The sequence below is a fragment of the Toxorhynchites rutilus genome, chromosome 1 (genome assembly GCF_029784135.1).
Source record: "Toxorhynchites rutilus septentrionalis strain SRP chromosome 1, ASM2978413v1, whole genome shotgun sequence".
NCBI classification, from domain to species: domain Eukaryota; kingdom Metazoa; phylum Arthropoda; class Insecta; order Diptera; family Culicidae; genus Toxorhynchites; species Toxorhynchites rutilus.
Genome location: NC_073744.1, coordinates 27,127,020 through 27,151,170, shown reverse-complemented (window position 1 = coordinate 27,151,170; position 24,151 = coordinate 27,127,020). Strand labels below are relative to the sequence as shown.

Below are 24,151 nucleotides of genomic sequence, written 5' to 3'. Positions count from 1 at the left end.
GTAACAGCTAATTCAGGAATTTTTCATGTTCAAGATGCACCTCGCGCAGGCACACTCGTCGTCGAGAATGTTGATAAAACCACAGGCATGCCTTCATTAGAGCCCAAAATCGCTCAATTGGGTGAATTTTTGGATAATTTAGAGAACTCGTGTCCTTTGGCGCAAAAATCACATTTACTGATTTATACCAAACCATGGGCCAACTTAGCGTAATGGTTTTAACCACAACCCTTTTCGTCTTTCTGGCATCGTGCGGGTTCTTCTTCTGAAGAATTCGAAGCAAACTACGAATCTATCCAATTTATACCAAACCATGGGCCAACTTAGCGTAATGGTTTTAACCACAACCCTTTTCGTCTTTCTGGCATCGTGCGGGTTCTTCTTCTGAAGAATTCGAAGCAAACTACGAATCTATCCAATTATCAGTCTCTTCGTTAGAACGATCCTAACAAACGATAGTCGGAAGGGGCGACATTTGAAGAATATGCCGGGTGGAGTAGGATGCCCCATGGAAGTGTTGCCAAGTAAGTTTCAACGACTTGAGCAACATGGGGCCGAGCGTTGTCTGCTTGTCGTGTTTTTGTTCATTTTGTGCGGTCATTTTTCCTTCAATGCTCGACTCGAACGCATACATTACGCTCGGTACAAAGCCCCTGTGATGGTTTCAATAGCTCGTTATGCACAACGCAAAATCCGCACTATGAACTACGAACCATGGTTTCGTGGCTTGGCCGTTGGTGTTGGTTGATTGCCGCTATAACTCCACGATGTTTCTCCGCTTTGGATTGTTTATTAGATCTATTTTTCATCTCCTACCATTTCTTGACGTAGAACCAGCTGTTCACTCGCAAACGACCGCTGTTCGGCGCCGCTGGGTCTTACTTTGTATGGAACACAGTTACTGTACTATCTAAAAACCCCAGTTCGCAAATAATAAGGAATAGTTTCTTGTGTTACGCCCAATGATTCGGCTGGCTCCTGTTTCATTTGACTTGTAGCCTCATGGAGAAGTGCCTTCACTTGTACATCTTGAAAGGTTTTCACCTTTACAGAATGCTCATTGTCTTCGATACTGGAATCTCCTCTTCCGAAGCGTTGAAACCATACTAGGTCATTTTGGCCGATGTGTACCTGCTTAATCGTGAAGAGTTTCTCGTCGGTGAAAAATATCGTCAGATGTTCGCCGCGAACGGCCCGTGACTATCACTTCTCTGCCTTTTCTGGACGATCCTTGACTGTTCCTTGTTAAATTGCATCATAAACTGTTTTCAAAATAGGAATAAATAATTAAAAAAAATATAATGAAGTTTGGCAGCTTTACGGGGTTGCGAAATTTTGTACGTGTAATTATAGGGCAAGAAGGGTTCTTCTTTAAAAAAAACCATTTTTTGTCAAGTAGCTTTTTTCTACAGTAGCTTCTCGTAGTAGCTCACAGCGCTGCCGGTTACATTAAGATTCAACTCCTTCTGGATCACTCATCATGATTTATTGGGATCGGTTCGAGCCAAACAATGACGTACTTCTTTATGATTTTCGAAATCGCTCCAATCGAAGTATTACATTTTTCTGCTATTTCATGGTAGCCTCCATAAAGGGTGTGTCGCATCAAATTGCATCACGGAAAAAACGCTGTAGAAATTCGCCCAGTAAACCGATCCTTTTGAAAATTTTAAACAGTAAAATAAAAACTATTAAACAACTTTTGGCTTTTTATTTTTATTCATACTTCGAGCCCAAGCCCGTATGCTCGCACCTTCCTCTTTACCCCTTCCATAAGGTTCTGTACAACGTCAGGTTGTAGTTTTTTTTGAACAGAAATCCATTTTCTCTTGAAGTCCGCCTCCGATTTGACAATTTTTGGGTTCTTCCGGAGGGCCTGCTTCATAATCGCCCAATATTTCTCTATTGGGCGAAGCTCCGGCGCGTTGGGCGGGTTCATTTCCTTTGGCACGAAGGTGACCCCGTTGGCTTCGTACCACTCCAACACGTCCTTTGAATAGTGGCACGAAGCGAGATCCGGCCAGAAGATGGTCGGGCCCTCGTGCTGCTTCAATAGTGGTAGTAAGCGCTTCTGTAGGCACTCCTTAAAGTAAACCTGCCCGTTTACCGTGCCGGTTATCACGAAGGGGGCGCTCCACTTTCCGCAAGAGCAGATCGCTTGCCACACCATGTACTTTTTGGCAAACTTGGATAGTTTCTGCTTGCGAATCTCCTCCGGAACGCTGAATTTGTCCTCTGCGGAGAAGAACAACAGGCCCGGCAGCTGACGAAAGTCCGCTTTGACGTAGGTTTCGTCGTCCATTACCAGGCAATGCGGCTTCGTCAGCATTTCGGTGTACAGCTTCCGGGCTCGCGTCTTCCCCACCATGTTTTGCCTTTCGTCGCGGTTAGGAGCCTTCTGAACCTTGTATGTACGCAGGCCCTCCCGCTGCTTGGTCCGCTGGACGAATGAACTTGACAAATTCAGCTTATTGGCGACATCCCAGACCGAACTTCTCGGATCACGTCTAAACTGCTTAACTACGCGCTTGTGATCTTTTTCACTGACGGAGCATCCATTTTTGCCGTTCTTCACCTTCCGGTCGATGGTTAGGTTCTCGAAGTATCGTTTTAGTACTCTGCTGACCGTGGATTGGACGATTCCCAGCCTCTTACCGATGTCCCGATGTGACAACTCCGGATTCTCGAAATGAGTGCACAGGATTAATTCACGACGCTCTTTTTCGTTTGACGACATTTTTCCAAATTTACGAAAAATTGACAGTGAAGCAGGGCCAACGTGATCTATACACTCTTATCTGATTATAAGCGAAAGCTGAAGATATATTTCCTATAAATTAAATTTCTACAGCGTTTTTTCCGTGATGCAATTTGATGTGACACACGCTTTATTTCCACTGAAGTTTTGCTTATTATCGAGAGGGGAAAATATATCCCCAAAAAGTATCCAATTTTACCACAATTGAAAGAAACTTCATGTTTTTTAATGTTTTTTTACGGTTCCGAATGCAAGCAATAGCGAAAAAATGACAAGAAAAGCTGGTAGATACTCGGACGAGATCGACCAGGAAGACACTTGTTCAGTTTTCATTTCGCGGTGATAAACCCGCAGCATCTCAGAACTCTTCTACCCGCTCGAGTATGATTCAGTATGCGACATTAGAATTTCCGCACCACCAGATACGTTAGTAAAACGATTTCCTGAACTATTATTCAATAAGTTCATATAAAATGTAGTATTATTGAAATGGAAACATGAATCATTGCAAACAATTTGGGGAAACTCATAACTTCGAATGTTTCAATCGTCACTTCACAGAGTTTAACTCGTCTCATTTGTTAGGCTCTTCTATTCATTGAATTATTCCAGAATTTAGAATATTGTAGCCTTTCAAAAGCCAGCACATTATGATACAAAGGAATCAAATCATTGGCGGTAAGTAATGTGCCATTCATCATCTACTCGGATCCTCTGGTATCGTAGAATCGTTATTGTTTAGTTCAAAAAAATTGCAGTCGTGTTCTTTTCCCATCTTTTAAATCCAAACATCCCGTTATTGCGTAAATCATCATCATCATCATCACAAGTGTCTCTTAGTTTGTTGTTTGTTTCTTTTGTTCGTATATTTGTTTTGATTTCAAGCGTAGTTTGAGTTCGTAAGCATAGCCCAGAATTGGCCGCAACCAGTAAATTGATCCACCTCTGCGGGTGTGACGCACCGCACCCACGCCACTGTTGGGAGAAGAGAAATCCAAAATTTAGTAGCAATACAGAGTTATAGTTGCGAGTACAAGTAAAAACATCGTGAAGAAGTAGAGTCGAAATTCAAAATTTAATGTTTTTTTCCTCTTTGGGGAACACGCATATCTAGCGCAAACACACAGTACACAAGTGAAAAAAAACCGTTCAAAATTTACATTTCTAGGACCCAGTTTAGGCAGACGAGGCAACCATGTCACAATTCATGATGTTTTGATTGAGCGCATTTGTTGGTTCTATCTTCTCTTCTTTTCCTCGCATCGTACAAACACACACACACGAAAACTGGCAACCCGATCCAACGATGTGTCACTTCTTCAACTACGCTGCCCAAACACGGTACACACTTAATAATATACACTCAAAAAACAATATACACAAAAATTCGTCAGACTTTGATTATGACTTTTACGGGTACACGGACTATTCGCACCACCGTGGTGGTGGCAGCAGTGGCGGTGGCTTCACCGATCCGCCATTCTACGAAGATTACTACCGTGGTGGCGGTGGCTTTGGCGATGATTACTACTTCGACTATCCACCGAGTACGGCGACGGCGGCCGCGGCAGCAGCAGCCGCCGCAGCAGCAGCGGCTGCCGTCGCCGGATCTTCGGGAGGACACAGCGGACAGAGCGGTGGAGGCGGAAGCAGCGGTTGCGCTGGCGCCAGCAGCGGATCGTCTCACCATCACCATCATTCCTATCACCACCATCATCATCACCATCAATCGACGGTGGCGGCAGCAGCAGCGGCGGCTACCGCCAGAAGCAATGCGGTGGGTTCCAAGCTACGGAAGGTTGTCTGAGAGCAAAAGGTTACTTGTTTTTCTTTAGTATTTTTCGGTTACGACTTTACAGTACGGCTCGATTGTTCTAGGTTCAGTTGTTGTTTGGTTCATCTAGTTGCGAAAACATTTTTTACGCTCTAAGTTTGACAGAAAGTTTGGCAATCAATGGCCTCCAGTAGGACATTATTTTCGCAGAATTTAACCATCAAATTTCTTAATCACTGCTTTCTAGTCTAATCGTATTATTTTTATATATTCGCTTATTTAATATTCTGCTTTTCAATGCTTTAGGTTGTTTTTAATTATGTATCCATAATGCTTATTTTGCTTAACCTTTTTTCAATTAACCCTGCTGATCCCGTTATATATGTAACACAAACGATTTCGCCTTCTTGTTTCATATTATTTGGCACTACCCTCTACATTCTGTTTCGGCCATGAATGCAGTGTTTATCTTCATACGAAAAAAAACATACCGTTAGGAGTGTTTATATATTAAGGTCAATTGTATATCAAATCACCCTAATGACTTAACTAATACCTGGAAAATCTTTCTCTTGTCTAATGTGAAAGTAGCAATATTAACATGCGCCTCGTCATCTACAAATTTCGAATAACTCATTTCATCCACTTAAACCGTTCACTAACTAACTACAACTCTTATCAATTGCTCTTATTTCCAATAAAGCAATAATAAAATTGCAACAATTTATAGACGTCAGTAGTCTCCCACTTCTTCATCGGTCGTTTAAAGAACTATGATTGCGCAAAATAGTTAAGTTACTCTTCTCAATTTTCATTTAGATATAGCTCGTGCCAGAAAAGCTAAACTCGAGATAGGGAAACAGATTCAAGCTAATTTACGAATTAAACTTACGAATAGAAAAGTTATTAGGCGATTTAATGTATGATTACTACGAAATATCGTGTTACTCTGATTGTTTAAGTTTTGATTTCAGTTATTCGTTGTTTTTTTTTCCACTTCTTCATTATCAAAACGACTACGACATTCCACTATTTTCTCTAACGCGTTATTCACTTTCCTTCTTTTTTTCTTATGTTATTTTTTTCTTTATTTCCATTTCCGATTTGCGCGTTCGAAAAATCGACACAAAACGCATACCACAACTCGCTCGAACTGAACCGAACGCCGCGGAAACGCAATGCAAATTATGATTGCGACTCAACTACAACAACAACCACTTCCACCACAACAACACAAACGTAAAATCGAACGAAACGATTCGTACTTTTTCCATCCCGAACATGAACATAAACGGACGATTGAACGAACAAACAAACACGAAACCAAAAACCATTTGTTCTGGATCGAACCACAACAAAACAAAACAAAAACATATATGAAAATACTTGGCCACACCCTGAAACAAAACAATAAACAAACGAAAAACAAAAACAAACCGCAGGGGGTTGGTCATGGACGTGGAATCACGGCACATGGCCGAATCGTTGGGCACCGTGGCAGCAGCAACCGCCGGGGGGTCCCGCTGGGACCTCGAGCGGGCATCGTGGGGGCTCTGGCACCGCGCGGGGCGGCGGTGGTGGTCCGTGGGGTGGGTCAAACTCGTCTCAACGGTCGTGGCATCCAGTGCGTCAAACCGCTACCAAATATACCAGGTGAGGACGGCCAGCTTTCATTTCTGTTCCTTTTTTTTTTGTTCTCTCTGTTTAAGTTTTCTCTGATATTTTATAATTTTACCGGAAACTGAAGCTATCAATCGAGAAGAGGCAACTATATGCGCTAGAGAGAAAAAGAGAAACAGAGAAAGAGAGAGAGAGAGAGAGATGATTTGTTATGACGAGAACTATTGTCGAGGAGATCAGGCAAACGTCAACTGTCAAACATGAAAAGAAGGAATACACACACACACGTTGAACGGGGAAGAAACAATAACGATTGCGAATGCATTTGTGTTAAGTGTTAGCTTTGTAGGCATCTTATATATACTTATACGTACGAACAGGAACGAATACCCATGTATCATGTCATTAGCATATATACACACACGAATCCATTAACAGACAGAGGGATGAAGAATAAATTTGTTTTTTATGCATGCCGATCTCTGTGAACTTCATGGTAGCTGAGTAACCGACAGTATGCTGACAAAAATAAAAGATGGATTCAGTCGTCGTATCCGTGCAGATTTAGATTAATTTTTCAATTTTACTTTATATATTACCTAAGTTGTTTATGTTTCATTTCGACACATGTTTTATTTCGGATACTTGAATGTGAAAATGTTATTCTCTACTGTTGAGTACCGTCACCTTGTATTTTGTTTGATTTACGAAGCTGGAAGCAAGTGAAAGAAGTACATCTAGATTATCACGAGGAAAACTTGTAGAATTGTACACTAGAATATATGCCGTAACGCTTATGGTGATACTACTGACACTGCTGTTTTTTAGAAATTAGTATAGTGTAATTGTAATTTTTTGTTTTGTAGGGGAAAACGAACAAAGCAATAAGCGAATGCGACTAAAAACAATGTTTTGTCGAAGAATCGATTAGTATTTAACGGGAAGTCTTCTTAAAGCATATTAGCAAACAATAAATCAATCGAGTAACCATTAGAAAAGCACCTTTAACGTTGAAACAACACACGTTGAAAATTGAGAAGATATGAATTGTTATATTAAGTCTGTTTTCTACCAAATGATTCCACAGTTTTGTTGTTTTATTTCGTTTTTTGTGGATTTATCTCTATTCTACTTTTTGTTGGATTAATGTTATTAACAAAATTCTAATATAAATAATTTCTCTATCGCTATATACTCCTCCTCCGAGAACTAGGACACTTTGTAGTATGCATAAAAGCTTGAAGCGCTTGATCTTCTCTGGCCTAACATTAATCTTTTGTTTTTTTTTCATCCAATAATTACGAACCCATTTAATTTATCCGCCCAACCGACCTATAATATCATGTCTGTTAAGATCACGTGATCATTGAAATCCGTTCTCCACCATCCGTTCCTGTTTGTATACTATCTGTGCGCCATTTTTCAATTACAAATAACGATGCGATACCTCCTGTTCAACACCTACTAACCATAAAAACACACACACGCATACACAAATACAAACACACCAGTCATCTGCGATCCGCAAGTTTTTCATCATCAACTCCCCTCTTTACACACCGCTTGCTTGTATCCCGACTTCGGAAAGATCCGAAAACAGAATTAAAATCAAACCAAAAATAAAAAGAAAGACAAAAAAAAATATCGCGTCATTCATTCTATCGAAGCGGAACATTTTTTGTAAGCATTATTTTTAAACTTTTTTCGAAAAATAATAAACAACAACTCTACTGTCAGATTGTTTAGTCAATTGAAAAAAAAATCGAAACCAGTGCTCTGAACCATCCTATAATAAGGCGAAAACAAACAAATGTAAAGTGCCAAAAGAGTGACGTTGGGTCCGGGTTTCAACCCAGCAGAACAGCAACTGCGCAACAATAACTCGCGTCCGCACGAAAATACTAATCGATTCGAGAGTTCCAGGTATATTATAGCTGTGGAAATACGCAATTGCTTTTTTGTCGTTGCTAGGTGAAGAAAGCGAGCGAGCAAAATGAGCTGAGGCAGAGAAATGTTAGGTTAGTGAATAAGCTTTACGCACAAGTTGAGGATAATTTAAACCAATGTTAAAAAGCACGTTGCGTGGCGCAGCATCAAAACGAGAGATGAAATAAATAGCATACTTAGCATACATATATAGCATACGGAGACGAACGTGCGATTCTTCGCCTTTATTAGGGAAAAAAATTGTTTAGCTTCACCAGTTTTTTGCTAGAAAAATAAATCAAAATATATCTGTATGTTGATTATCGATCTGATTCCTTTTTTTCTTTATTTGATTATTTCAATTCGTTAGCAGAATATCGTGTCGAAAGAAAAAAATACTTTTTTATTTTCACTTCGGATTTGGATGCAGTTACTGTTCTTTTGTTTGTTCTCTTTTGCCACGTCATTTCCTTCCATTTGTATTATCGTTTTCCGCTATCAATCTTCCGCTGCTATTATTCGTAGTAACCTCCCGAAAACAATTCGTATTCATCGTGATTAGTATAGTTGCCTCCGTTTGTCCCAGGTAAGTGTCAAAATTTACTGTCCAATTTCCTAGTTGTTTATTTAAACTTCTCTAAACTCCATACCGATGTGGATTGTTAATTGTATTTTTTTTTCGAGTAGTTGAGTTCTGATCTACATGAGAATCGAGTGTCTTTCATTATTCAGTAGATTTTTTCTGTTCCTCTTCTTATCTGTATCCGATTCTGTTTGTGAAAATAAAATGTATTTTATTCTGTTTTGCTGTGCACAGTGCGCGAGTGGAAAGTACAAGTATCAAGGGTGCTTTTTTGTAAATAACATTATGCACCACATTACGTTACTTTTTCGTTGGTTTGTTTAATTTTGAAGTGTTTTTTTTTTGTTTCCTTTCCATGTCTCAAAATTTCAATCAAAATCGAATCAAAACCAAAAACGAAAACTTACGCAAGGAGACGGCCTGGAAAAAAATGAATATAGAAGGTCGTCCTATTACTGAAAGCAGAGAACTAGAAGAGAGAAGCCGACTCTAGAAGACGTTGTGTTCCTCAATATTACCGTTCCGGTGTGGTTGTTCAATTAAATCCATCGCTGAGGACCAATCCATGCGTGGCTTGGTAGCCATTTAAGTTTTTTTTTTTTTGAATCAGCAGTGGATTTTTACTATCCGTAGTTAATGACAGGATATCGCCTTAGAAAATTGCTAGGGAATTTGAAATTTTGCTTAGGAAACTTACGCGTTTTTGAAGGAAATTATATAGATACAACTTTTAGGAGTGTCAATGAAATAATTCGATGTTATATTAGAGCCATATAAAACAGGAAAAATCCAATGCATTTGCATTTCAGTTCAATTTTGTAGAATTTTGTATTGTATGAAAATAGAATAAAAATATACTTGAAAGCGTTACGATAATTATTGTTGAAAACATAACAATACACATGTCTGTATACCACTGTGACCTATGATTGGAATTGTTTGATGTCATCATATCAAAATGTCAATCGCATGAAAAAATCTGACTTTTATTCGCCTGGGGCGCAGAAAAAAAATATGAAGAAAGAAGAACCTACTTTAAAAGATTCCGCATATAATAACCCTATTCAATATGGCGAGTCGATCAATTTATCTCGGCTCCAATCACTGTCGAATCGAGCGAAACATTATACTCCAGAAGACGACTGTGTTCATTTTGAGAACTGGAAACAAACATAAACCAAACATTTTCTAGGTTATTCTTTTCACAGGCCCGAATTCCCCAAACCATAGCAAAATGTACGAGTCGAGATTTTTTCTTCCAAAATAACATGTTTCGTTCTACCGAAAAAAATTGGAGCAATATTTTTTCACTCATCCAACGGTTCATGACGAATATTATCATATCTATCTGCATTTATTTTTCTTAACAGTTGTACAACACAGTGATATAGTGTTTGGGATGATTGAAACTGGATGGTGTTGATCTTCATAACGCAATATTTTGGTTTAGAGTTCTTTGGAAGTTGAGATATCTGACGTATGAAATATCATACGCTGAGCCGATACAGTATCAAAAATGGAAATTATTCGAATATCGAACAATGCGGTTGTATTTCATAAAATTCAACTTCAACAACCATTTTCTTAACAAACAATAAACAAAGGAAGCCTCATATCAACAGTCCCGCTGTGAACAGCCCAACTGTTAACATTCGAACAATAGCAATATTCTTACGCCGAAAAAAGGTAAAACAAATGTTTATCGATAGATAGCGATACTCTTACGCCTCAAAATGAAATTTATCTTAAGATAAAAAATGTACACGAATGAATTCGGCTCTGTTACAGCTGAATTGCTAAATGAGCCTAATAAAATAAACTGTTGGGATAGAACCATTTTCATGGTTTATTAGCACTTTCGTGTACTGCCGTTCTACGCATAATTGTCCCACGGTTCATCGGGATTGCATAGAACATAGTACAGTGCGTAAAACGGCAGTGTATCGGATTTAGTATCACTGAGTATGGTACCGGAAAAAGCACTCCGAAGGGTGCAAACCCACATCACACTTCAAGCAAATATACGTCGTACATCGGTTGCAATACGCACACCTTCGTTGGGTACCAGTTGGATTCGTATTAATGAAATGATTTATTCCGTCAAACCTAACTTCCGATGACTTCGAGTGTTCAGGCTTGATCTGCATGAACTCGATCCATGCTGGTTTTATGTCACTCATCCGAAGTTAAGGTCATTTTTCCCAGTGTCTGGCTCTCCGCTTCTTGCTGCTGCCCGAAGAGCATTCTTGTGATTGGCCTCGTTCAATGTTGCCTTCGACAATCACTTGTTTGCCAAAACCGGAACCGTCCTCCGAGTCACTATCTCCAGCATCCACATCGCTGTCTCCACCGCTTGGGGCACGATGACAAGGTCAATATCATTTGTTGACACTATATTTTCGAAAGCGTCTTCGTCCAAATCAATCAGATAATTGTACAGCTCCTCCGGACTATAGGGAAGCTGATATATCCTATTGGCGATCTAACGCAAAACGTAAACGATCGGTGAGACATCTGGATTTTGTTTTTGAACTAAGAAAATGATGATAAGGTAACCTAAAACTCAAATCAAAACACATATATTTTACTTCCGGACTTTCCAAGGTAGTTCTCACATGCAGGAATCATGCATTTTTCAACTTGTTTTTGATTGTGCTCTTCAATTTCCTTTTTCATTCAACCATTGTTAACATTTATACAATTTTCACTACTGAAGTAGGTAAGAAAATAACATGTTGTATATGAAATTGCTCGGAATTAAATTTCTTCCAAACTCATCGCAATCAAATAATCTTTTATGACTATAACATTGTGATTTATTGAAAGAACCTTCCATAAATTCACATTGCAAAATTTAAAACCATCATCACATTCACCGCAGGTGTAGATTTGTACGTTAGATCGCCAATTGAGAAAATAATATACCGTAGTTGCACAGCGTATGAAATTTCATACGCTCAAAAATAAACATAGATTTTTTTTCGGTTTCATAAATTTCTTCGGATTTTTTGCTAGATATCATTTTTTACACTCGGCTAGTAGTGTTGTGTCACAGTTTTTAGCAATTTAGAATCCTTTAAGAGGTAAAACTTTGATAAATTTATGTTTTCTTTTGCGACTCCATTAAAATCGAACTTTGCAAGCTTCAATACACAACAAAACAACAAAAATGACAGATAAAATGACTGAGAGTGAATTGTATGGGAACGAACTCTTTGAGAACAAAGTGTTTGCGGGCGAACTGTTGGCAAAAGAACGAGCGCAGCTGAACTGATTTGCGCTATTGCGTTTACGTGTTATCGTGATTGTTTGTATGATTGATTGTTTGTCAAAATGCTGTATTTTTTTCTGAATGAACCATTATGGAACATGATCCTGGAACATGGAACCTGTGTTTTGTGCTAACAGAAAATATGAAAAAATGCACATATTTTTTGTGCGCATCAAATTATTACATATACTAATGACGGCCGGTAAACATATTTTCACAAACAGTTTGCGACTTTTAAAGAAGAAGCTCCTTATGTTTCCCCACTAGAATTCAAAAATATGAATCCCATACGAATCAAAAAGTCTCCTATCCAATCCAACGGTATCAATGAATAGTTGTCTATCGATGTTGGGTTCCAGTTAACATTTTATGTTGTTTTTAATACCGCTGAACGAAAGAGCGAAAGAACGGTTCAAAAGAACTTATTCACTTAGATGAACGGTTAGTGACTGAACCAACATAATTGCGATGTTATTGTTCGTCTATGGGCTATGGACACAAACCAAAATATTCATTTTTTTTTTTTATCCAAAATATATATTTTCATTAAGGCTCATATGGCGTCAAACTGACGGGGCCGGGAGTTCAATATTATTGATCAAAAAGATTGAACGTCTATTGGCTGTTTAAGATGTTGGCACCTTCCGAGCACATAGGGTGAGATAGGCCCTGCTACCGCCTATCTCTACCTATGTGCCCTGGAGAAAACAAACGTTTTACTGGCGGTCGTGTTCACGAGTGTGTATTAACCCTTTGCGGTCGTTTTTCTACTCTCAGCCATCACAGCAAGGAACATACTAAATACTTTATTCACGAACAATAGTTTACATTTTAGGGCCTATTCCGAGAGTAGCTTCACGAAGTAACAGACAATTTGCGCACGTGTTTGTATTCTGAGAATCGGCGTAATTAAAAAAATGTCAGGGTCAATGAACTCTTTTCATTTCTCATGGTACTTCCGAGTCACTCGACTCTTAGAATCGGGTGAGAATTGTCATATAACTCCGAAGGGAAAAATGTCACTTATACCGACTTGACTCTCAGAATAACCCTCTTTGTCTAAGCGAATTTAAATGTCTAATGAACTTTTTCACGAATGTATACGAAGTTTCTATGAATAATAAGTAACGGTACTCGGTATAAACAAGACTGCGTAGGAGTGATTGGCTCGATTTCGCTCTGGAAATTTTCTGGAATTTTTTTTTTTTTTTAAATCGACCTCGTTATTGTAGGCCAATCACTAAAAAATTCGATTAAATTTTGCGACTGGTCGAGTCAGACCAGCATGCAAACTGTCAAAGGATAACAAATGCATCATCTTTGCATTTTTTCGGGTATCTAGAGCATGGTTTGTCATTAAAATGAAACCTTACAACTCTTCGCCTTTTTTTTCGCGATATAGATTGCTTACCATTACCTTCCTTGAATAATCAATTAACTTTTGCTATATATTTTCAAATCAATCACATTGTTAACGTAGGCCTACGAAATTATTGAATTCGATAAGCCTGTTTATCATTTCTGATGTCGTATTAGTAAGGAATTATTTATATCTCTCATCCGATGAAACGTGACATCAACAGAACTTATGCTAAGGACCGTAACGTTACTTATGGTACTCTTAAACCATATTATTCTTTCAAATATTCTATTTATTTTCCAGTTCTGATAACAAAATAACATTTCTTAGGAATACAAAAAAAAGGTTACGTTAAAGATTAGTTTTTTATTTAGATGTCCTTCATAAGTCTCTTGACAACCGTCTCACCGATGTGTTTTGCTTATTTTCACTCAGTCCTCCGCTTTCGGGACTTCTGTTCCTCGCTTTACATGGCAAAATTGTACCCTGTAAAGTAAACTTGCCTTATTTTTGCTGTGCTTGGCACATTTTTGCTTTCTATATGTCTTCAGCGAGCTACGTTCCTAGGCTAAGTGAACTACACAGATTGAAGTTCCACACTTTTGCGCAATCCCGTGTCGGTACTTCTTTTTTTCTCTCAAATTGTCTGCGAAAATTTTCCTTATATGGAATTTCATCCAAAATCGATTTAGACGGACCAGGTTTCCTACCACAACTGGATAAACCCTTTAATGTGTTAATCAAATCGCAAGGGCGCTTACTCCTTCCGCCTTCGTCCGATACACAGAGTATGCGATGAATATGGGAATATATAGCCGGTCCGATTGATTTTAGAAGAATTTTGTAGGCTAACTTCTCAGGTTTCTGTCCATGACGACCGCGACATTTCGCTTCGCCGGAATAAAAATCACTCTCCATCACCTTCAGCCTTTGTTTCTAAGTTACAGCTTCCTGTTCCGACACGACAGGTCTTGAATTACTTTTTCACATGATAATGTCCATCTCCGCTAGGTATTTTTTTACTATCTGACCCGTTGCTCCGGTCTCCCGATCCATAGACCGGGACGATTTAGAACCCTTTCCCTCCATCTTCTGCAGTTACAGTTGAAGTTCGCATAGCACCATCGGACGACCGGAGCCAAGCTTCCGTTCAATGATCTCATTATTCTCCCGAAATGTAAGGATATAAGGATATAGATACCGGAACGGGTGTATCTAGCGGACTCAAAGTTCTTGACAATGTGCACTTTCTTCGCACCGGGATGGAGCTAGCGATACGCACAAACCATGGAACGCAGTTGCTTTACTATGTCTTCACCAGAACTGTTCACGTTATCAAAAATCAATAAAATTTGAATGAAAATTCATACATAATTCAATTTTTTTCTCTATTATAGTGACTTTCAACACATTTCGGCTGGTTCGTCACTTTTACTTCCATTTTTGGAAGAATGTTAGGAGTGAGAATTGAACTCGTGATCTCTGCGTGAGAGAAATCACGCGTATTCTAGAGCTTGCCACTCAGAATGCATTCAAGGCGTGTTATTTGGCATAGAAATCTCAACTAAGTACTAATAAAAATGACGCAAGTAATACTACGTTGAGACGGCGACGTTCCTCTAGGAACGTTAGTGCCATTGAAGAAGAAGAAGAATTTTTTGGTTTTGTGCTCATCACTGTAAGCACGAAGTTCCGTCACAAGCACTAACTACCGTCATATGCTCTGAGGAAGCATGAAGGAGAGATCTGAGCTGAGGAAAAGATGTGATATTTCTCAGTTTTTTTACATGCGAACTGCGTAAAAAAACACGTTAATTGGAAAATCCACGTAAAAACCGCGTAAAAAAACACCTTTTCGCAATAAATAGAACACGCGTCAATGGGACCCTGATAACGTGGGACCATATCACCAGCCGCTAATTTCGGTGAATTTTTCGGTGAACACTCGACGATGTACGAGACGTGTGTCTCCTGCAAACCAACGGTGGAAATAAGAACCTAACAACTCTCCCAGAAGGGGGTCTCCGTAACCTAATTGATTGCCCCAGTGATCCCAGCCTCTCACTCCACATACGATCGATCTGCTGCATCGGCAATTGATGCTATTTATAAACACAACAATGGAAGCCTCATATATACATACAGTCCCGCTGTGCCCAACTGTGAACATTCGAACAATAGGAATATTCTTACGCCGAAAAATGCGACATGTGTTGTGTATCGATAGGATGAGAATACTCTAACGCCTAAACGGCTAATGTGTAATAGATAAAAATATGTATCGATGAGATAGGAATATTCTTACGCCTAAATGGCTACTGTGTAATATACAACATGCGAAAAATGTACACGATAACTTCGGCTCTGTTACAGTTAAATTGCTAAATGAGCCTAATAATAAAAAATAAAAAACAGATGTGATAAAAATACCCTCCTAGAAGTATTTGGTGGTGTGAAATTCGTCGCTGTTTCATTAGAATGGTCACAGTGTGTAGCATACAGCAAAGCCATGATAGGAATCTCGAAAATGATCAGTTTCTAGACAGGATAAGCTATACATTAGATGCCCGTGGTATAATAATTAATGATCCAGAGAAAATGTCAACGGAGATGAATCTATCGTAGCTTTAATTATACTATGATCACCGAATCCCGTTTGATAACCAAACGCCGCTGTGAATAAAACAAATACTAATATTTTACCATTTTTTTTCTTTCTCTCTCCTGTCTATCTCTCGAACGCTTCGGTCACCTTCCACAAAAAAAAACAATATCCGAAACCCTCACGCACCCCAGCAATCGGTAAACGTAAGTTTGACGGAGGTCACCAAAATCAAGGGGATATAAAACGACGCTACGGAGCGGCGGCAGCGGCAGCATTAGGGAATCTTGGTAATAACTGGGGCAGCCAACCGTTGCCCCAGCAGCCCCTCGGTACCAACGGTGGGGAGCAGTGGTATACCGACACCTACTCGGTGTGGAGCTAAGGATTTTCGCAACAACAGCAAACAACAATAACAACTGTAATAAACAACAACTACACAACAAAAGCTAACAGGCAACACACACACAGAGTAGCAGCGTAAGGAGCAGCAATTCAATTCGGAGTCGTCATTTAGAGGATAGGGTAAACACAGAGAAAAAAAACATATTAAACAATTTTAGGTTCGTGAAAAAAACAGAGCAAAAAGGTCACTTTCGCCGCCTACTACCACTACCAATACCAGTTAAAATACACACTACAGTTATTTGCTATCATTTAGACACGATTACAACCATGCGACCGGTGGCAAATTTTATTTTACCTGCGATTACTTTAAGAATACCGTTTTTGGCCCTCACTGACAAAAATTTATACACTCACACACACACACACACCCGCGCATACAATTATACTTACATACTAAGTTTTAAGTACGATCGAGAAGCTAATGTGGGTTTGCATTCACGGAAAATTAAGAAAAAAAAATCGGCTTGGATTTGAATATTGTGATCGAGGGAAACAGCCGACAAAAGCTACACACAACACAATAAAAGGAAAAGATAAAAATGACTGAATTTTTCATAATTCTTAACATTTAAGATTTAGAAGCTAATCGAATTGAGGGAAAAAATCGTTCAAAATAATAAAACAAATACCAACCCAACCAAGTTAGTAGGATTTAACACTCCCCTCCCAAATTGAGACAAGAGATACCATTTATATATATATTCGGAATAACTTTGATTAGCGAGAATAATATGTAGAAAACAATACCCGCGTCTGTTTGAAGTTTTACTCAGTTAAAGTATTGGGCACCAATTTGAATATCCACATAATGAAGCGAAAACAGAACCAAAAAAAATCCGTATCTCCACCTCACAACGGAAAGAACGTTAATTTGCTCCCACTTTTTTCCGGAAATTATTACCGACGTTTCCTAATCGCGTTTATTGCGGAAATGATTGCAGTCGTGACGTAAAAAATTTAGTTAGATTCAATCGCACAGTACTTGAAAAGAAGGAAACAAAATTAAGCAAACTACAGGCAATTGAATCGTTCAAGTGTTCATCGGCATTGGCCAGAGAAGGAGCAAAAAAAATGAAAATTACGTACCCATTAGATGTGTGTTTCGGAGAAAGAATAAGCACGTGGAAAATATATGAAAACCGAGGATCATACTTTTTGGTGACTCTTTAGGGATATCGACCGCGGAAAGGTGTAAATAAAATTTTGAAACAAAAAAAGTTAAGTGCGAAAAAGTGTGTATTCAGTGTGATAAAATCTAAGGAAACAACAAAAAAACTAATACTGGAGAAAAATGAGAATCAGAGTTTGGAAGGCACGTAACGTGAAGAAGAGCGAGAGCTAAAAAAAGAAGCAAAAAAGAAAGCATATTAGTGATTTATTTTGAAAGTAACACAGACGTGAAAAAGTCATGAAAAATTATATGAAAACAATATGGTGAAATGTGATTATTTAAAAAATGTATAAAGAAGACAATTTGTAGATTTGAGTGTGTAGAAATTTTTAAAGGTTCTTTGAGGCAAACAATTCGACGCAAACGCAAGGAAGCAAAAACAAAAACAGCAAGTGTTCGTTAGAATCATTCGGAAGGCGAAGTAAAAATAATATGGGAAAAATTCGAAAGTGATAATAAAATTCAAAATTTTGTCGAGAAAAACGCGAAGAAAAAAAAACAATTGAAGTGATGTTTAGAGGAAAAACAAAAACACAAAGTGTTGAAAATATCAAAACATTTTTTTTAGGAAAACGGATACGAGAAAAAAAATCTAGGCAAGAAAAAAATTGATTGGTATACATAGAATGCAATGGTTTTTGAATGAATGGTTTTTTGACAACTATCAACAAACCCTTTTTCAGCAAAAAGCAAGCAGGAAACTGGAAACACTGAAAATCTCTGCCGCCGTAGCGTCGCCATTAATATAGATTACTCTAGATTCTTCCACGAAACCAGCAATATTCAGTCTTTTTTTGATTGATTACTTTTTGTTAGAACGAAAAAGGGGGCACTTTTTTCGCTTATTCCGAATCAAAATTGGAATTCGTGTATGTGAGAGGCTTTCTTTTTTGCCAGGAAACATGACTATCTCGATAATTTCGCAACCATTCTCAGCATAGGACAATAGGAATCGTTCAACAATGACTCTAGAATTAGAGAAGATCACCGTTCAAGCATATCCTTTTCAATATTAAGGCTTGCGTGCCGAACTTCCGGGCAAAAATTGCAGTCAGCAAAACTTGCAGTCAAGCTTGACAACAGTTATTTGTTCCTGTCATCGTGGCAATTTTTTACATGGAAAAAAAAATCCCCAAATTGAGCACCCCTGATGATAGTTGCCTTAAAGAGGACGCGCCCGGGCGGATAGAAAAGCCAACTAAAGCATACAACAAGCAAATAAGCAAAAGTGGGAGAAAAGACTGAATGAAATTTATTTCAAATTATTTAGGAGCAAGAAAGGGTTCGAAACGAGATAAGCGTAGAAACAACACAGGCAGTGTGAAGTGAGAGAGAAGAGCAGGATCGGTAAATCGTAAAGCAAGGATACGGAACGGGAACGTGAGAGAGAAACAAGCGGAATTATTGGCAACGCGCGCGGAAGTGAAACGGAAACTCATGTGCTGCTATACTATAATGTGAAACGGAAACGAAAGAAAGAAAGGAAAAATGCAAACAGTTTATAAAAATATGATAATTTTTTTTCTAGTGCTAGAAGCATTCTATACTAATTATTTTTTTGTTTGTCAAGTTTATCTGTAATCTGAGCGGAACGATAACGGAAGGAAGGAAGAGAAGAAAAAAAACAAGTAAAATTATGCAATATTCAATCATTATTTTTTAAAAAATATTTTTGTGTATGACCTAAAAATCGAACTCAAAACTTGTAGCGGAATAACGATTGTAATTAGAGAAGAGTGAAGGTGAAAAAATAATTGTAACGCATTTTCTCCAAGTCGACGACAGAAGGCCGAGCGAGGGGTCCACGAACATTCCCCGCTATATCGGGACAGGGTTGCCAATTAGTTTCAGTATCATTCTTCTTAGGTATTTGTTCGACCAAACGACGAAAATTAAAAAAAAAAGTTACATTTTTATCTACTATTAGCTGTAATTTTCCGTTAGATGTTTTGTTACCTCTTTTATCGTTAACTTTCCACGGTAATTGCCTCTTGTTTTCTTTTTTTCTTTAAGCGTTGATTGATTATTTTGTTTCGATTGATCGACACTGTCCCGATCTCTCCCATCTCAACTGTGGGAAATGACAGGCCCCTGGGAAACCGCAGGCCTTCGGCGAAAACATAAAGTAATAAAGTAAATACTAACGTTTAGATGTTATTCTTAATTGTACGCGCTATACGCGAAACATCTACGCATCGGATAGCCACCGTGTAAAGAGAGCATGCATACGAATAAAAAGCAGAAAGAAAAGAAAGAAAGCAAAAGCAAATCAAATATGGTCCGAACTAACCTGAAACATGGGATGGCAAACACCACGAGAATCTGCAGAAGGAAGCAAAAATGAAGAAAAAAAATATTTGTATAAAATATATATTGAGAAGTTATTATGTTAATTATATATTTTTATTTTATATTGTATTTTGATTGTAACGTAAATTTTAATTATTTTAGATAAAATCGCCTTTATTTTTAGTTGATACAAAAAGCAAGCAAGCTCAGCAAAAAATATCGGACCCGCGAAGAGTATAGACAAGCAAACAAGATTGAGTATGGAAAATTATACAACAAGTAAACACAAACCAACTAAATGAACGATTTCCCCCCTTCTACCGTTAATATCTAATTCATAAAAAAATACATTATTAAAATAATTATTTAATTTTAAATTATCCAAAAGCCTCCACACACTTTTTATTATTTAATTTTACAAAACGTTTAATTTTAACAATACGAAAGCAAACGAAGCAAACCCATACAACAGTTACAGTACCCACAGTTTTCCTTTTTCATTGTCAAACCATAGTTTAGCGAATCCTGAAATATAGGAAACAAGAATCATAATATGTATCACAGATTTTTAACCTTAATACACATAGTAATGCAAAATAGTTATAATCTCTTTACCCTAAAAACAAGCAAAACATAAAACACAAAACCCCCACAAACTGAAAAATAAAGAAGAATTCTGCAAGACAGCAATTTGTAACCTCAACTCAGAAAAAAAAACTTGCAAAAACCACAAACAGATTACACAATGAAGCGTCCAAATGAGACACATAGCGAAGTCAAATCCCCCTTGATTTTAGGAGACGTCAAGAAGTCAGCAACATACCACCTTAGCCATTTCGCAAAACGAGCAAAAACTGAGCCATCCAACCGAGACCATGATGTTGTAGAAGAAGACGACGAGCCGAAGTAGAAATGTCATAACACCGATAAGAATACGCCAATTGAAAAAGAGAGAGACTCTCAAACAGAAAAAGCGGACAGTAGAAAAAAAATCGGAGAAAAATCCCAAACCAACATTGCCGAAGCCTTGTTCTGTTAATTGGATATATGCTAAAGTTCACCACACATACACACATACACAATCCTCGCCGACCAATCACAAACATACTCACATAAACACACTCATACTCGTACATTTGTAACAACGAATCTATTTTATAGTTTATCATAGACATTTCCTTCTCCTACAAGCACCGCAGTTTTTGTTCCTTCCAGCATTCTCAACCCACGACAATTTGCACGTCACACCGACTACATAAATATTTCTCTTTTCTTTGTGTCAATTTTAAGGCTACCTTTTTTGTTTTGTGTTTTGAACAGCATACAGCGGAAACAGCATTTTACGTTAAGCCTTCTCTTTTTTTTTGCACCCACACAATCACCAATTCTTTTTCACACTCTACTACAGCTTCATTCGCAAAAAAAAACAATCCTGCCCAATTATTCGATAGACACACACACGCACACACATTCATACAAACACACACGAACAGCCATAAAGAGATTGATTCTTTATTGTTTTGTTTTGTTTTTTTAAAATAGTGTTCGTTATATTATATTAATTTTTGGAACCACCTCGGCACCCGTTTCTCCGTTTTTTTTTTGTCAGAAGTATATACGAAGTTTGCAAACAAACAAAAAAAAAATCAACACCGCAAGCAAACGAACTGTGAATGAAATGCAGTTATAGAAAAACACCGGAATATCAATTAAAAACAGAGTATGGAAAAAAAACAACCCATCAGAATAAAAAGGAAAATTTTTTTTTGTTGAAGGTGATAGATATAAAATGGAATTGAAAGTTTTACGAACTCGATTTCGAAAAGATAAGTGGATAAGGGGTTTATCAAAATAAAAAAAAAACACGTTAACACTTTCAATTTCAGTTTATCTTTAGAATACCATCAGGCGCAATCGAGGAAAAATAATAGAACTAAAAAGGATAAAAATAAAACAAAATCTAGAAACGCGAAGAGCAAGAGTAATAGAGAAGCAAGAAATAAATAAAGATAAAGAAAAACCTTTGTATCTTCTCTATATACAGAAAAATAAATAAAATAAATGTTAGCTTGTGTTGACTCTTGGTATCAGATATCACCGGCCTGGATGAGATCGTTTTTCACACGTGTATCTAACATGGGTGCCCTATGATGAGAGAATACATGTTGTGAACCAGTTGTGTGAAACATAGAAACGAACGATTCGTTGCTACCTAATAACAATTCAATTTTTAAATGTTCATTGAAAAATTTAGAAAAATTAATAATTTTCAGTTGTATGGTTCCATTAGAAGCATTCCCACGAACATCATAAGCATGAGGCTGTAATCATTTCACATACCTCTTTGTTCCATGAGATAACTGAGTTCATCACTTTATTCTGGAAGCTGCCTAACTATTTAGCTGCTATTTAACACCCAAGTCGATAAGAAATGGTGACACGACTCTTGATCTCACCTAGTGACGAACTACGAACCACGCCATTCGCCTATGGGAACCTAGTGACTTGAGCCATCTCACGTCATTCGCCGCGCGGAATGAAGGGGTGGCACTAATCCGACCGGTGGTCCTGCTTGCAGCAAGCAACATCGGGCCATCGGGTGCTGTTAATAACCCACCAACAGAAGCCTCATACCAACTGTCCAGCTTCGTATGGTCCAACTGTGAACAGTGGAACAATAGGAATAGTCTTACGCCGGAAAGGCGACTATGTGTAATTAATCGTATGTTATCGCGAAAATAAGAATGTACACGAATAAATCCGGCTCTGTTACTGCTGGAGTGCTAATGAGCCTAAATAAAATAAACAGATGGGATAGAAAAATCTTATCTGAGACGAATGGCTTATTTATACCCAATAAATTGAAAACGAGGAGAGCTTAAATTAATTGCAATGAATTGCAAATTGCATTTACATTGCGGGTGAACGTTTTACGCACATCTGATTCGCAGTGGTATTTGAAAAATGTGCTTCGCAGCTCCATTAGTTGCTCGTTATTGACAGAACGGATCGGTAAGCACAGAAATGCACTGAACAAATGTATGGGAAATTGAGAATGTTTCCGATTTTCGTTAATGTTCGCGACCGACAATGCGAACAAAGAGCAAGTATTCCATAAAGTAGTTTAAATTCCGAATTTCCAATCCTTCAAGCCACTTCCTTCCCATCGAAACGCAGTGTGTGGTGTACCAGCACCAACACCATGCAAATCATCAAAATCTATTCGCAACAAAATTAGTTGTTAAAGTTAAAGCTATTTCATGAAAATATGACATGTTTGGAAATGGAATAGTCCTACGTCAGAAATTTGAGAAATGTTTGTTTTTTATTGCATTTATTGCACCCTAAAACCTCAATATGCCTAATTTGGTTTCATTTGTTTGAATAATTCTCGCTGATTTTTCTAAATAATTCAAACGAATTTTAAGCCAAAAAAACCTAAACATCATCATTTTAGGGGCTGTCCACATACCACGTGGACAACTTTAGGAGGGGTAGGGGTTACGACAATGTCCACGGTTGGCCACGGTGAGGGGGAAGGGGGAGGGAATAATGTTCACGTGGACACGTAAGGGCCCGAAATCTTCGAAGATGAAAAATGAAGACTCTACTCTCAGTAGCTTCGCTTCGACTAGAACTGCTTCGGCAGTCGCCGTCAACAAAAAGTGAATTGACTAGTGTTGGAGATACCTTGCACTGGTTCACTAAATTGACCAAAACGGCTTTAATTGTGAATTTAACAAAACGGACTTTATTATAACTTCGATTTAGTTTTGAGTGACACACGGATGCTGCATGCTTTTACATGCGAATTTATTGGAGGCTTATACACGACTAACTTCTAATCTGAGTGGACTGTATTTTTATAGATTTGGTAGCGGAAACAGTGAGTAATTGGGAGAGTGGCGAACCTAATCTGAATTCCCCACTGCTTTTGCTCTTCGCCACTGGAGTCACTAAACGAGAGTTAGTGTACTTTGAGTGGATTCCGTTTTATAGCAAATAATCTTGCTAACTTCAACATTACCGGCCGCCTTGAAATGCCAGTAATTTCAATCTATCTATCTAACAGAATAATAATATATATAAAGAAATTGCCTATCTCTATGCTAATTCATTTGATTTTTTCCTTATAAATGTTTTTTAATTCACGTTTCCATTTGCGTTCTTTTCACGTTCTTATACTGATTGATGATTTTCAGGTGGTCTTCTTCCTTCAATGGCGATGTCTTCTTCTGGTGGGGTTCTTCTAGTGGAGTGGCATTATCCTTCACTGGGCCCATCTGCGCCCATCTTCTGTCACGATGGAGGGACGTGGTCCTCGATTAAGTTTAACTATTTAATAAGATGAGAAACGATTTTTTAAATGAAATATGTTATGCTTTAACG

The 24,151-nt window shown here is 38.1% G+C and overlaps 1 protein-coding gene across 15 annotated transcripts in view; it reads left to right on the top strand.

Moving 5' to 3' along the window:
• LOC129769299 (heterogeneous nuclear ribonucleoprotein R) overlaps positions 1–21,829 on the top strand; it is an 84,571-nt gene extending 62,742 nt beyond the window's left edge. For 8 of the 15 annotated variants that reach the window (XM_055771452.1, XM_055771477.1, XM_055771486.1 and 5 more), the window contains one exon: positions 4,153–4,574. In XM_055771452.1, the coding sequence (XP_055627427.1) occupies positions 4,153–4,565 (413 nt within the window). In that variant the 3' untranslated portion in view covers positions 4,566–4,574. The other 7 variants (XM_055771460.1, XM_055771469.1, XM_055771526.1 and 4 more) reach the window with 5 other exon arrangements.
• The last annotated feature ends 2,322 nt before the right edge of the window (positions 21,830–24,151 follow it).